Source organism: Mycena indigotica, assembly GCF_014461135.1.
Source record: "Mycena indigotica strain 171206Taipei chromosome Unknown Mind.scaff0002, whole genome shotgun sequence".
Lineage (NCBI taxonomy): Eukaryota > Fungi > Basidiomycota > Agaricomycetes > Agaricales > Mycenaceae > Mycena > Mycena indigotica.
Window position 1 is genome coordinate 213629 of NW_023503001.1, and position 14502 is coordinate 228130.

The 14502-nt window shown below is 50.3% G+C and overlaps 4 protein-coding genes across 4 annotated transcripts; all 4 read right to left on the bottom strand.

Annotated features, from left to right (window-relative positions):
- Positions 1–2290: 2290 nt before the first annotated feature.
- MIND_00180100 (uncharacterized protein) lies at positions 2291–2733 on the bottom strand (the record flags this gene model as incomplete). Its single annotated transcript, XM_037358716.1, has 2 exons — positions 2373–2733; positions 2291–2322 (listed from the first exon to the last, which is right to left on the bottom strand). The coding sequence occupies exons 1-2, from the start codon at positions 2713–2715 to the stop codon at positions 2291–2293; spliced, it is 375 nt and encodes a 124-aa protein (XP_037223811.1). The 5' UTR covers positions 2716–2733.
- Positions 2734–9772: 7039 nt separating this feature from the next.
- MIND_00180200 (U5 small nuclear ribonucleoprotein helicase) lies at positions 9773–10164 on the bottom strand (the record flags this gene model as incomplete). The annotated part of the gene is made up of 2 exons (XM_037358717.1): positions 9773–9876; positions 9933–10164. 2 exons carry the CDS (start codon positions 10162–10164, stop codon positions 9773–9775), a joined length of 336 nt encoding a protein of 111 aa, XP_037223812.1.
- A 450-nt stretch (positions 10165–10614) lies between these two features.
- On the bottom strand, positions 10615–12541 carry MIND_00180300 (Sec63-domain-containing protein; the record flags this gene model as incomplete). The annotated part of the gene is made up of 4 exons (XM_037358718.1): positions 10615–11404; positions 11813–11913; positions 11952–12188; positions 12254–12541. 4 exons carry the CDS (start codon positions 12539–12541, stop codon positions 10615–10617), a joined length of 1416 nt encoding a protein of 471 aa, XP_037223813.1.
- A 105-nt stretch (positions 12542–12646) lies between these two features.
- Positions 12647–12979, bottom strand: MIND_00180400 (U5 small nuclear ribonucleoprotein helicase; the record flags this gene model as incomplete). Its single annotated transcript, XM_037358719.1, has 1 exon — positions 12647–12979. One exon carries the CDS (start codon positions 12977–12979, stop codon positions 12647–12649), a length of 333 nt encoding a protein of 110 aa, XP_037223814.1.
- Positions 12980–14502: the final 1523 nt, after the last annotated feature.

The window sequence follows — 14502 nt, forward strand, 5'->3', positions numbered from 1 at the left end:
TTCCGATCATATCGGGTCTTCAGCCCGACCATATTCACACGCTGCCTGCCCACTCCGATTCCTCGCACGAACTCAACAGCCCTGCACGGTAAGGACATCTCCGCTGGCGCAGATATGCATTCCTGTGATAGCGCCGCCCCACGACGAGCACCGCCATGTGCAGTGACGCAAGCGGCTCGACCTTTGAGCCCCCAGCCAGCACCATCGCGCACCATCGTCCTCCACCCTCCGCATGATATGACGCTCTATTTCAACAGCGAGGTGCGTTTCTCCAATGATATCATTATTTTCTTGCTCAATAAAAGCCAGAAAGCTCCGGCGGGCTCGATCCACTTTTATACACTCACAATGCGACCATCTTCACGCGTTCAGCAAACTGGACCACCAAGTGCGTAATTGAATTCCAAATTCTGCGCTCTTACTGATATCTATGCTCAGAACGAGGCGCAATCCTCCATTCCTCGCCATTTACAATAGCGTCGAATGGTTTGTGCTGGATAGCTCAACGTTGCCCTTTTCCTGTTTCCGGCAATTGGCCAATCGCTCATTATTGCTCTCCTTCAAAATGGCTTCAACCCTTTCATCACTTTGAGCTTGCATTCGCAGCAACCTACTTCGTCATTTGCCCAGGTTTTCTGGCGTTGGCTATTGGTGTGTAATATTCAGTTAATCATGAGTTGTGTTGCTCAATGTTTCACATTCTAGGATGGTTCTTCTTCCCGTCGCTCCTCCAGTATCACCGTTTGCAGTATTTGTGGTCTCCACCCCGAAAGCGACGATGGAGTTGGACTTTCATGACAGAACGACGCCCGACGTCAATGGAAGGAACGGTCGCAAGCAGAGAGCCATACTCTGTTTGTTACTGCGCTGCAAAAGCACACTTTGGCACTCAGTGTGTCCCGTCTTCTTTTTTCTCTTTCCTTCTACTTACTATACTCCAAGCGGTGACTCCTGCGATGACCATTGAAGACATCCATCAAGTCCTCCGACATCGAGGTGTTTTGCCCGACTGGGAGCCTGAACAACGACCATACTTCTTTGCCAAGATTGGGATCCGAAGTCTGCCGGTTTCGTGGAGCGACAGCATCGGCTCTCTCGGCTTGGGAGCTCAACCGCCCTTATGCGCAAAAGAAACCAGTCAGGGTACATCTTTTCGAGACCACTCGTACATTAGCTGATACATGGTAGCGTGGTCGCCGCAATCCGATATACCTCTTCTATGAGGACATGCAAGAAGACGAAGAGGGAGGTCGAGAAGAAGGCTCCACGTATCATCGCTGTTGGCTAGGAAAACGCAAGACTTTCAAAATCACGCGTGCGATGAATTACAGTCTGAATGGTAAGGATTCTCTCTATTCTCATTCGCATCGCTCAGTCCAATCCAGCGATATTCAAGGTAAATGTTGATGGATCGGTCCTTGATCATACTAACCATGTCTTCTTAGCTCCGCAAGATTCTATCAGGTCGATTTTGCTCATCGTGTGCAGGAGGACCCGGTCATCATTGCACGTGACACCACGCGCCTGCGTCGCACTAACGACTTGGAGAACCGTGCGCAATGACTTTGACTCCAAGCCCCCTGTCCAAGGGCGTACTAGACGGCAATCTACTTGCACAATACGAAGCACTTCCGCTGCTTCAACAAGTCGAGATGAATCCGATTGAGACACAAAGGGAAGAAGTGTCGCAGAGGATTGGATGAGTTTGATCGGACCGTGGTGAAACTAATATGAAGCTACAGTTCACAAGTAGGTGCAAAAAAGTAATCGTAGAATGAAGTTGGTTGTAATGATAGATGCACAATTGCCAATGTTGACCAAGAAGAGGCCGGAAACTACCGGACAAAGAAACGAGACCATGGCGAAGCTGTGTTGCAACCAACTTTCTTCGGGCTGGACTCTCTGGACTGCTTCGCCACTACTCGGGCGAGATGCTTGACGGCAAAGTTTTGGATCGGCTGAGTGGTAATGTTCGTGCGGCATTTTGGGCATGTGTACTACGGGTGTGGATTATTAATAAGGGATGGTCTTGAAGAAAGTTCGGGGCTTACCGTGGGTTGTGGCGTTTGGATAGCATAACCGGGGATGTGGGCGTAGGGGTGGTGCTGGTTCACGTTGTAGTTGGGATAGGTGGCCTGGTGGCGGGTGAGCGTGGCGCGAAACCACCTCTCAAGGTCCCTCTTGCAGAACGTATGCCCGCACTCGGCTAGACTGGAGAGCGATGAGCAAAGATTTGTTCATGAAGCAGATGACACACATGAAAGGAGACCACATTTTGCAACTGCATATCTCACATGAAACACCGTCGTCCAGTTCGCTCGACTGTTGTATCAAGTCAGTGCGATCCAATGGTCATGTTGGGTCAGACATACACACTGCATCAGCAACTTGTTCTCTTGTTCCAGACGCAGGTTGTCCCTTTCCAGTTGCTTCAGACGCTCGCATTCTGGCCATCTTCGCACCACCGGCTGGAGCAGCCGCCTTGGGAGGAGGGGGTACCTCATCTTCGTCGGACGATATTTCGATTATATCCAGCTGCGTGGCAGGGCGGTGGTTTTTCTTCCGAGCCTGTGCCACCTGCCCGACTGTCTTCTTGGTGGTGATGGTGGTAGTAGTGCGACTAGCTGCGCGCTTATTAGCGACGGCCTTAGAAGAGTTGTCGTCTAGTGTGATGACTTCTGTGTCTCGGCGGGCAGTTTTGCGTGTAGCAGGCATGATGAGGAGACGGTCGAAAAGAAAATTTGTCTTTTGATCCATCGTCACGTGGGGCGCATTCTTATTTTCGACCAATCTTCTGTTTCTCGACGACATTATCGACACACTGTCGATCCTCTGTTGAAGAAATGTGATAGTCTGAGCGCAATGTCTCAACTTCATTCAAGTTCTTGGCCATCCAATCTCCCTCATCACCCTCCGTAATTCCGGTCCGTCAGCTTGATTGGATACCCGAAAAACCCCTTCGACTGTGGGTCGCCTGGGACCCAAATCTCCACCGCCAGCATGTCCTGCGCCATGTATGAGCAAACCGACTGCCGCACATTTGAATCATTCAACCGGACTCAGCGACGCCGGGTCCTTTACCCGTGCCCGGTCATACCAAACCCAACAGTCATCGCGTTGTTGTATTTCTGCCTCCCCCAGCTCAACACAAAACAAAGAAACAAACACATTGCTTTGCTACTCGATCGCCCATGTCCATTTCGACGGGTTATTGTCACTTTAACGGCAAGATCAGGTGGTGTCTTTGCATGTTGCAGATGGAACGGTATCGTTCCATCCACCAAGAAGACTTCGATAGACGACAATAGCTGTTGGTGAGTATCAAGGGCTGCCAAAGGGAATGTCAACGAGAAAACATACATGCCCCAAGGAACTTGTTGCTTCGCAAATGGTCCATTCTTCGGGGCTATCTTTGACTCCAGGAAACTCAGGCGCGATTGGTGGTAGCGCAGGAACTGGGCTGGTATCGTATCTCCACAACAACCCTATATAACGTCGAGTCAAACGCAGCGACAGGTTTACGCTACGCACATTTCGCTTTTGGTCAGCCACAGAGTCTTGCGATGCCGACATGCCATCGTTGTCACTGTCAGACGATAGGTGAAAGGCATACCGTCTGGAACATTGTTGTCGAAGGTACCTGCGAATGGATACAACTATCAATCATATCGTGCGTTACACATTAATGAAGTAATGCTGAAATTGACAAGTCGCTCAGCTCGTGGAATACGCGAAAAGCGTGCACTTCCAACCAGTCGATATACCAGCGAAACCTCTGTTACTACCCATAATCGTCCTTTACGCATACACCCAACCGAAAAACACTCTGATATTGCAGCCACAGTTGATCGCCCAACGACACCCGACCCGGAACCTCTTCCCAATAACTCATCACAAACCGGCGGAAGTATTGCGGTGCAGACAGGAGTGACTAGCTCGGGCTTTGCGCTACCCATCGAACCGCCTAACGCGGCCTTTTACCAACTTTCAACTATCCCCCCTCGCTTTCTGGCAATTCGCCTTGGTCTTATCTCATACATCCGCCTGCACCATCACCTCCCGTGCTCCAATCATCTCCGGGGCTAGAAGTGACGAAGGACACTATAGATGCTGAATTAACAGCTCTTTTGGAGCGGGCTCAAGTCGACAATGATTGCGAGCTCGTTTGGCAAGGTATTCAAGAAGGGTGGCGAGAAAGTGAAATTCTCTGCAGAAGACATCAGTCGGAGTCTGCTCTATGCTGTCTCGAATAACATCGGGCAAATTGCGTATATGAACAGAGAAATACAACCTCGAGCGCATATACTTTGGGCTTGACGAAGAAGATAGCGCAAATGGTACATTGTCAACTCAGAACAACGACAGCTCTGGTATTAATACCTTCTTACCATTCTATTGGCAACTGCCCCCATCTACCGACAATCCAACCCTTCTCCCGTCGAACGCAAATCAACGCTCAGAAAACACGTCTTTACGTTCACCCGCACACAGCTCAATTGCATCTCCTCTGCCTTCTCCACCTGGGCCGAACCTTCTTTTTTGCGAAAAAGCCTCAGGACGACAACGATGATGCATCGATGAACGTCGACCTTGGCGTCGACCCTTGCGCTTTTATTTCTCTAGCACCAGGCAACAGATGCGCCTAAAGCTCGTGAATTTCGCACTCCTTCAGCTCCCGATCACTTGTTATCGACGACTAGGCGCCACTTTCCCTCCATTCTTACAGTCGGCCTCCGATACACATGACTCTCCCCAAACTCTCACAAGATCTTCTCCTCCCGCGCCTCCCGTCCCGCACATACTGCGCGGGCACGCCAAGAATGCTCTACTGAACTGTTCTCAATCTTCATCACGAAAACTTTTAAGCAATACATTATAGAATGACTTTGAATGTGGTGCATAAGGCACAGAACCTCAGGTTGAGCATCTTTTACCCTCACGCCATGTCTGCCTAGCGGAACCTCGTCTGAGGACGCCATTGTCTCCCAGCTCGCAGCAGAGGACACGATTCCATGGTACAAGAAGCCTAATCTGCGCTACCTCTACCTACTTACTGTTGTTCCTTCCCAACATGTATTGGCGTCAAGATGACCAGCGGGTATGCCTGAAAAAGCTTTGATCCATGTTGAGTTGACTTCCCTTAGCTTTGACTCCTCGATATTGAACGGCTTGCAAGCGGTGAACAGGTGCGCAACTCTATAAAATGGACATTTTTTGTGGCTCTACTCATTTCGATAATCTTTTACTCTCCTCGGTCAACGTTACTCGATCCTATGTCCTCCGCCTATTCTCTTGGAGAGATCATCGTGCTTCCTGCCGTCTCCTACGGGAGCGATACCTTGGGTCGCCGCAACTGAAAGTCATCATCTTTGGCAGCATGTTCATGCTTCTCGGCGCTGCCTTACGCGGCACACAACTGTGAACTTCATTTTTTCTATTCAAATGACACGCTCTGACAGGCTCCTGTTGCCATGCTTGTCTGTTTGCGCATCATCCTTGGACTCCGCATAAGTTTTTTTCGCAATGGCCTGTAATCTTCTCTTTGAACAAGCCTAGCTATCTCCTAATGTGCAGGTGCAAACCGGCCAGGGAGGGGTACGCTCAACCAACCCTCCGATCAGATCAAAGAAATTCAAGGCGATGGTCGTTCAGGGAATAAAACTACCACAGGTGGAACGACGATATATATATAGAGAGCTAGGTCTACTTGAGACTTTCTTTATCAGAACATACTTGTCCAAACATCAGAGCACCGATGCAACAGACGCGAGCAGGCGGGAAGGAAGTGATACCGCAAAATGTGCCATCCGAGGACCACCAAGGGCACCATGGTATCCATGACTCCTCCGTGCCACACCTAACTCGACTTCTGTAGATGATGTTACAAGTGTACCAGTCTTCGTCGACGATCAAGTTGGCTCTTGCGACTGTTTTCTGCAGTGTCATATACGCAGACATGGTAGCATGCGAGTCTATAGCAGCATCTGGTAAAAGAAGTCAATTGCATGCTCGCAGGAAGCCGATTGCAACCTACAGGCCAGTTGTTGCGAAGACAAAATGGTTGCACCCCAGTTGGAAGTTTGCAGTTCTTTTGACAGGCTCTTGCCCAAGGTAATCTCTACTATTGCTGCTAACCCTGCTTCAGTTCCAAACGGACAGCCTGTTTGCAAACTGTCCGGGTACACCAGTCTAGCATAATGTCCGAGGGAAAGCGCCCGATTTAAGTTGATCCTAAAGCTATCCCACAGCCGTTGCCCGTCACCTGGTGGATTGAAGCCTGAATCTTGTACTCAAACACAATTGAAAACTGACCATAAATCCCAACCCCGACTTTGACTATTTGGTTACTGGTGCATATCCGCACAAGTTGTTTGGGCAGCGCTGAAGCGATTAAGTCATTAAGCTTAGAAAAGATATGAAAGCTGGATAAAGGCGCACCCTGCATGCGTCGAAGGTGGATAACAAAGACCTCTGAAGTAGTGGCAATTTGGACGACGCAGATACTGACTCGATTCCAGTCAATGACGAAGGTGCCCAGGGACTGGATCTGCTGCTGAAGGAGTTCCTTCTTTGCCGTGCGAGACCGACGAGGCCCTAGCCCACGGTGATCAGCTTCAATATCAAAGCCCACAGTTGCACCATCTTCTATATGGGCAAGATGATACTCTGCTAGTTCCAACCGGTCGATATACACGTAATCTGGGGCAGCGTAAGGGAGAAGCGAGGGCATATGAGGAAAGCTCTTGATGAGTGTCAAAGCAGAGGGAGGTTGGAAGCAGGTCCGAAATATACACTTATATATAGGTCTTTTTTTTTTTTGAAAAACCTTTCAAGGTTTTGCGGAAGCTGAAGCGCTGAAGCTTCGTGATCGACGTCATGGAACTCGAGGCTGGCAGGATGTCATCAGACCTGTATTGATCCCAACGCACCCACTTTTTGGTTTCCCAACTGAGAACAAGTTCGAAAAAGTGAGGGGGTAGCACAGCGGACGGAAGTAAGGTGAGCCAGTGAAACTCAGGCTGGTCCACATGACTCCTTCTCCAGGGCATGACCTATGTAGTATGTACCCTGTACCATCACAAAATTAGTCGGTTCATTGTAACAGTTTTTGATGCGCACAAACCCTTGCAAGCGTCTTACAGGCATACTGAAACCCTTGGCACCGTGTGTAAGGTGATCATAAGCGGCTTGTGAGCCGGGCATAAATGTTCTCAGAACAATCAGTCTTATCATGGTTTGCAACTCCCTTATAGCCACCTTCTTAGCCACCGACATTCACAACCATGTTTTGAAATGTCAACAGAGCTTGATTGCAAAGGGAAGTACAAGATAGCTAGGTAGTCACAAATCTCAAGCCCCAAAGTATTGCCTCCATGCCTCTCTAGTAGAATGTTGTCCGAAAAGCTTCATAACGTAGTTGGTGAGTACAAGACATTCAACTTTGGACATCGAAGGCCCATCGTATTCGGCAACGAGTTCTTCTACGGAGTTCTTCATGGGTAGATAGAAGACACCTTCGATGCGAGTGTACGTGCCGACAAAATCCCCTGAAACCAACAAGTACAAGTCCGATGGTTGTTTGATGCCGCAGTGACGGAGGAGAGGAACAAAACGTGCCAGTTTCGGATGGATTTGGTGCAAAACATTTGCAAGAGCAGACATTTCTGCTGGCCAGTGTGCTTCTGGCGTGGTTGCGATGGAAGGTGAGGCAAGAATTGCCTGGGCGAGTGCAAGACATTCTACGCTGTTCATGACTGGGTTGACGAATGCTCCTGATAGTTCACCCAGTTTTTTGAATGGGAGGTGTAATAAACGCTCGACGAGGATTCGAGTTTGCATCAAATCACGACCGACCAGGAACGCAAGATCGACCACTTGATAAATTCCACAGCTATTGAGGAGGTCGAGATAGGAAGAAAGATCTGGTTGTATATTGACTAGAAAAGCAGTCAATGTTGGAGGATTCAAGTCGTTGGCGGCGGGCGATAGATTGGTCGATAACACGGTAGTATTGGTCGGCACGGTAGTATTGGTCGGCACGGTAATATTGGTCGGCACGGTGTCCTTGGCCGGCGAAGGGACATGGGTTGGCGAAGGGCTCTTGGTTGGCGAAGGAGTAGGGACGTTGGCCGGCGTAGGCGAAGGGCTCTTGATTGGCACAGGGCCGTTGCTATTGGTTGGCGTATGGGGGGTCAGCGCAGTGTTGTTGGTGAGTGCGTGCCCCGATTGAGTGTTCGCAACGGGCGGCATAACGTGGCACGGCAAAGTCGGACGAATATCGTTGTCGTTGGTGTAGTCGGTGGGAGTTAGCTGCACAGTTGCAGAGGCAATCGCAATCGCGACCGCATCCAAGGCTGAATTATGCTCCACTCCCATTTCCACGTTCTCAATCTTGAGAATGGGGTCGATAGCCTCCTCCTTCTTCACGTTGCACTGCTTTCCCTCGGTCTTCTTGGATTGCCCATTTGTCTGCCCATCCCCTTGGTTGAAAGCCTGCAGCGCGCACCCGACGTTATCCTCGCTCTCGATGCCATTCTCTCGCTGGACTTCATCCATATACTCCAGTTCATCCTGGCTCTCGCCGCCGTTCTCACGCTGGGCTTCATCTTCGTTATCGAGTTCATTCTCCTGGCCCTCGACGCCATTCTCGTACTCGACGCTATCCTCCTCGCTCGAGTTCATCCTCTTCGCTGGCTTCCTCGCCCTCGGTGTCGATCTTATTCAATGTTCCGTGTTTCTGCGGAAAGTCAGATATGTCAACACACAGTACAGTACTGTACAACGCACATGTTTGGCTTCGTCCATATACTTTTGAGTGATGGCTAGAGCGGCCTTGTAGTCCCACCCTTCTAACCACTTTGCATCGTCTTCCACAGTGTCGACGACCCAGTTTTTATTCTCGCGACATCGGAATATGCTCGCAGTTTTACCCGAGTCATAGCCAAGGTATTGGGCTATCGAGAGAAGGGTGCAATCGTGATTTTGAAGGAAACGGCTAATAGCTCGTTGTCGTCGATTGAGGTCACCCAACTTGTAGTCGTCTTCGTGTGGCGGGGTCATTTTGCGTCTCTTACTGGAAAGGAGTTGGTAAGCGAATGAGATTGTTGTAAAAATAAGGCCTGACTTGGGTCTAGTAGAGTGCTCTGGGGCTCTCCGGGCCAAGCTTTTTTGCGGCGAATCGTCCTTTTCGGTGGCATTGTTGATACTTGAGATACGAACTGCCGGTGTTGAGCACCAGACTGTGGTTGTTCTAAGGCGCGACAACCAAGACTGGAGGAGGCCCAGAGAGTGTGGATGCTGTGGCCTGACTCGGAGGATGGAAGTTGAAAACAAGAAGGTTGCGCAGCAAATTGTATTGCTGCACGTGAAGCCGAAGCTTGAGGTTAATTGGACAACAGCCCAGTAGAGAGTTGTTGACTCCAAGCTGAACGAGTGGAGAATGCATATGGTTGGGACTGGTGAACGTGGCGGCGCAAAAGAGGAGTGTCACGGATCGGCCGGGCAGAAACGTTGATCAGTTGTCAACACTTCAAGTTTCAAGTCTCACTCATCACAGCCAAGGAGGAGCAAGAACTAACTGAGAAATATATGATACATGTGTAGGACAGATCTATCTCGTCTCTGCTGTCGTCCTCGCGGTAGCTATCTTCAACTTCACCCTCCAGACTGATGTCGTGGTTTGATGCCGGGCTCTCAAGCTAGACTCTACGCAAGCGTGATTGCGAATAACTTGCGTGAGCTTGAGTCGCCAACAAGCCACCAGTTGGCAGTTTCATGGTGGGACAAAGATCCTCGTCGTCCTCATAGAAACGATAGGTGATCCAGCAGCGGAGAGTCGCCTGTTACTAGCTTGTACGGAAGGTGGAGGGAAATTTTCTGCAGGAATGAGGTTAAATATCAGTATCGCGGGACAAGCGATCGTTCTTGCTTACCGTCTGCTAGTAGTGACCTCAACTGCGAATATGCCTGTACGATAACATCGATCTTCGCAGCAGGCTCTTCGACGCTCTCGTTAACAAGAATCGGGACCCTCTCGAGAAGTTTCGCCAGCTCCAGCTTTTCCTCTTGTCGAACGGGAAGCTTGAATTCATTTGACAACGCGAAGACACGGAAAGGTTCGAGGGTCGACATCGTTGGCCGCAGATGGTGGTTGTACGTCATCATCGAGTTGTAGGTCACGTAGTAATGCGATGCGATGCGACCAAGCTTAGTACTCTGGGGCCTATGACCGTTCGTACTTGAGCAGCTGACATTTCTCCAACAGAACGGCGGCAGAATGGACAATGTCGGCTGGCTTTTGGATCAACCCGACATCGTCGTCTTGGTAGTCAACCCCGACACCATACATTTCAGCATGCGAACATACCTTGAAGGATGTTTTAGATAATCCAAACAACATTTTAAAAAAACTCACAGATAGGTGTAGCCGATCCACTGGACAGCTTCGTCTCGGTTTCTGATCGTCCGAGGACTATTTCTGCATTGAGGTTGTCGGCCAGTTTAGACACGAATTGCGACTCGATCGGGAGCTGCTGATTCAACAGACTCAGGTAATATTGCAGCTCGGAGTGCTTTGTGATGATGATGCCCTCGCCCGTACGTGTCGTTTTGTGGTTAACCAGCACGACCAATCATTTGGAGCACGTCTTGAGAAGAGAGTTCGACCCAACGCCCTTTCTCGTGGTTGTATATTTGGGTGCTCTTGATGATGACAGTATGCGCCGGCAAGTTGACTCCAAGCGAGTGTTGCAGTACAAACAAGGACCTGCAAGGATCCGTCGGCGAACAGCTCTTCAACGAGGCCACGGTCTTCACGAGACATTCCAGATGAAAACCGAAACCGAAAGGAAGAAGGTCGCGCAAATTGCTGTCCTTGACGTTGTTTACCTCCTCGGCTAGAATTTCGCGGACGGCAGCGTTAGGCTTGACAAATTGGGTAATCGTTTCCTTCTCGGTGGCCATATCGCGCAAAAACTTGGCTGTCTTTGCGATTTCTTTGCGAGAGTGCACGAAGACCAGGGTTTGGTTCTTACCCGCTTGATCCAGCACCTTCTCGTAGCAGACCTCGTTGGTGATCTGGTATCGCTTGATTGCCTTCATCTCTGTGACACCAATGAACTGTTGTTGCAGCCCACAAGGCCTGTAGGTCGAATCAAAGTAGAAAAGACCCTTCTTGTCGTCGACACGCAGGAAGGTGGCGACATCCTGATAATTGGGAGGAGTGGCAGACAACCCCACAAGGCGGACGTACTCAGTTGTCTGCTCCATCCGTCGAATAGTTCGAGCGATGATGCTCTCCAAAACAAGCCCTCGTTCATCGTGCAGCAGATGAATTTCGTCGATGATGATTAGTCGCACGAGATTTGTGTAACGTGTCTGTGCTCTTCCGTGTAATGACGTCCCACTTTTCGGGCGTCGTGAGGATAATTTGAGTCTCTGCAATTTGCTGTTTCGTCATTTGCGAGTCGCCAGTCAGTTCTCCAACGGTGATGCCGAAAACCTTCAACCTGGACGAGAAGTTGCCGACCATCTCCTGCACCAGCGCCTTTATCGGGCGATGTAAACGATTTTGAAGGCATCGAGGTCGAATTTTCCCGTCTCTTCGTCGCGGTGTTTGCCGAGCTCGTTGAGGATGAGCATAGCGACATTCGTGAAGGACATGAGGAACAACATATGTTCAAGTAGCAGAAACCAAACCTTTCCAGCACCAGTCGGGGCACAAAGCAGGATTGGCTCGTTTGCTTTAAACAGGATTGAGGCGTGGGACAGTCAAAGCGGGTTGAGCCCAAGTAGGAATGCTCGCAATGGGTACCGAATCCACGGTCCGTTTCGAGGGGCTAGAGTGGCGGTCTTGGGCACGTCGTGTTTCTGTTCATCGACGTCCATAGCATCGGACGGCTTGGATTTGCCAGCCTGATGATCCCCCAAAGCTCGCGAAGAATCCAACCCACGCCCCTTTCCCTCATCGCAACCTCCACGTTAACCCGCTCATCAGCATTACTTCGCATGAGCTTTGTGCACCAGACAATGACATCGCGATTTTTGAGGAATCTGGTTGTGATATGGAAGCTTTGATATTCGAAGAGCTCAATCAGTTGGTTCTCGCAGTCGCGCAAACTTGACTCGGAGTCGAGGATCGAGAACGGAGGTTGTTTTCTCGGCAGCGGTGACTGGGTCAGAGTAGATTTCTGCAACTTGATGTTGGACCCAGAATGCGTCGATGGCATGAGGGGAAACAATGTCTTTGTCGAACTTGTTGTTGGAAGTCATCTCCAATGTCGAACCATTCTTCTTCGTCATCGTCCTGCTCCTCCTTCTCATCGAACACAACCGCAACTCCAACCTCGTCATCCAGTTCCATATTTTTGACGTCGGGGTCCCCCGAGGTCTCATCTTCGGCGCCGTAGTCGGTAATTTTTTTCGAAAGGCTAACAAGCTGCGAGAATTGTTCGTTGTTCACACTGACTGAAAGAATCTCTTCAATCTCGCGCTTTTTGTCGAAATCCTTCAGTTTCTCGTTTTTAAGAGTTTCGAGTACCATGTCGGCAGCACTCCGAACAACAACATCTTGCGCCTGGTCTCCAAGGGAAGTGTGGACAGACGACAGGATGAGTTCGTAGACTTCGCGCGTTTCGGCCGTCATGGGTCAATAAGTAAGGCCCTCCACATCCTGGGTTGCCTCGATAATGTCGGTGTACCCAAACCCAGTGGCCTGTGTCTTTCGTTTGGCAGGCTGCTTCTCAGACGCATCTTGGCCGTCGGAAGCCTTCTTTTTCTTCTTTTCGAGGTCCTTGGGCGTTTCGCACTGAACGTGGGAGCCCATATCGCGAGGATTGACACGACCAACGAGTGAAGTTGGTGCACCATTTGGCTCCTTGTTGCGACGAGGGAGAGCTGACCGGTCGGCAGTCAACACAAGAGAGGAGATGGCGCCATAATTGTATCCGGACAAGTGCGGTTTCTTGCCCTGCCCTGCCATGAAGGAGTAGCCAACGAGTTATTTGGCAAAGGAAAAGTTTGGCGGAAAAGTTTGCGTTGGCGAAGGAAAAGTTTGCGCGTTCTGTTACGTGCTGAAACAGTATTTGACTCCAGCCGCAACCTGCGTCGCCCGACCTGGCGTGAGGGAAACGATGTCTTTGTCGGACTTAGTCTTTTGGCTCTGGGCAGAGAAGCTGCGAGAATTGCTCGGTGTTACGTCTTGCGCCAGGTCTCCGAGGGAAGTATGGACAAACGACACGTTGGGGCTATCCTGGGTCGATAAGTAGGGCCCGCTCCTTGTTCTTCGTCGTCCAAGACATTTTCGATGTCGAACCGTTCTTCCTCGTCATCGTCCGGCTCACTCTGCTCCGACTAACGGCTTTGATTCGCCAAGGTTGGGTGGATTGACTCGGAGAGGCAACTCAGTTCCCCGTTGAATGGTCGTTGAAAGAGGAAGAGCTGGTGGCGGCGATTTCAGCTCTGTATAGAGAGCTTCGGGATGGAAGGGCGTCATTGATGGGAGAGGGTCGAAAGAGTTCGAAGCGGAGAAGTGTGGCATGAATATGGTGTTTACATTCGCCACCAACTTGAAGAATGATAAGCATTTTTCGCAGAGCTTAGCCCTAGGGACGAACCTTTTCTCCAGTCCGTTTGACATCTTGGTCTCCCCCTCACGGTATTTCTGGCCTCGAAGTCCCCACTTTTGATACTCGTCAGCACTGTCAGTCGTGCACCAAGCGACGCAAGGCACTCTTGAGCCACTGTTGGCCCTCTCGCAATAACCATGGCGCTGACTTCCTCAGACATCTGCGCAACGATACGACTTCAGCTTGGTTTCACCATCGAGAAACCAGAAACAACTGACGAATTTGCCAGGTTTTTCTGCATGTTCTTGTCAAAAACCTCCATGGTTCTTCCTGTAGTCCTTGACTCCTCCGTTGACTGCTTCAAGTTGGCATCGAAAACTGTGCTTGCGGGGCGACAGCCGTTGTTCGAGGCATGACATGTCAGTCTCGATTCTTGCAAGGCCGTTTTGAACTCCAGGCCTGCAGGCAAGAACTTCAACTCGTCCACCTTGTTGGAGTAGAAAGCGCCAGGCGCTTGCGAAGGCCTTGGACGGAAAGGACCATCTTCAAGTTCGGTACTGTTACTAGTATTAGTTGCAGTCTAACTTGCTAGTAAATGAACGACAGAAAAGCATACCCTCGGTGTGCAATAGCCCAAGTACGTGTATGACGCTAGCATTGGAAAGAGACTGTCGCCACTGTGAGTTGGTGTTGAATGCCTTCAAGACAGATGGCGGTGTGAAGCAGCCAACAGATAGTCGCCCTGAGATTGGTGATCTTGTTGCTCTTCGCCAGGATCTCTTCCTCGAGGTTATTGATGCGCGTTTCGCTGGCGGCCAGGGTCTCTTCCAAACGTTCTGCGCATTAGGCTTGTATCTTCAACGCTGCCTCCGCTCTGATAGCCTTCGCCCTCTCCACTTGCAACTCGGCCGCGAAACGAGCCCGCAATTTCTTCTGC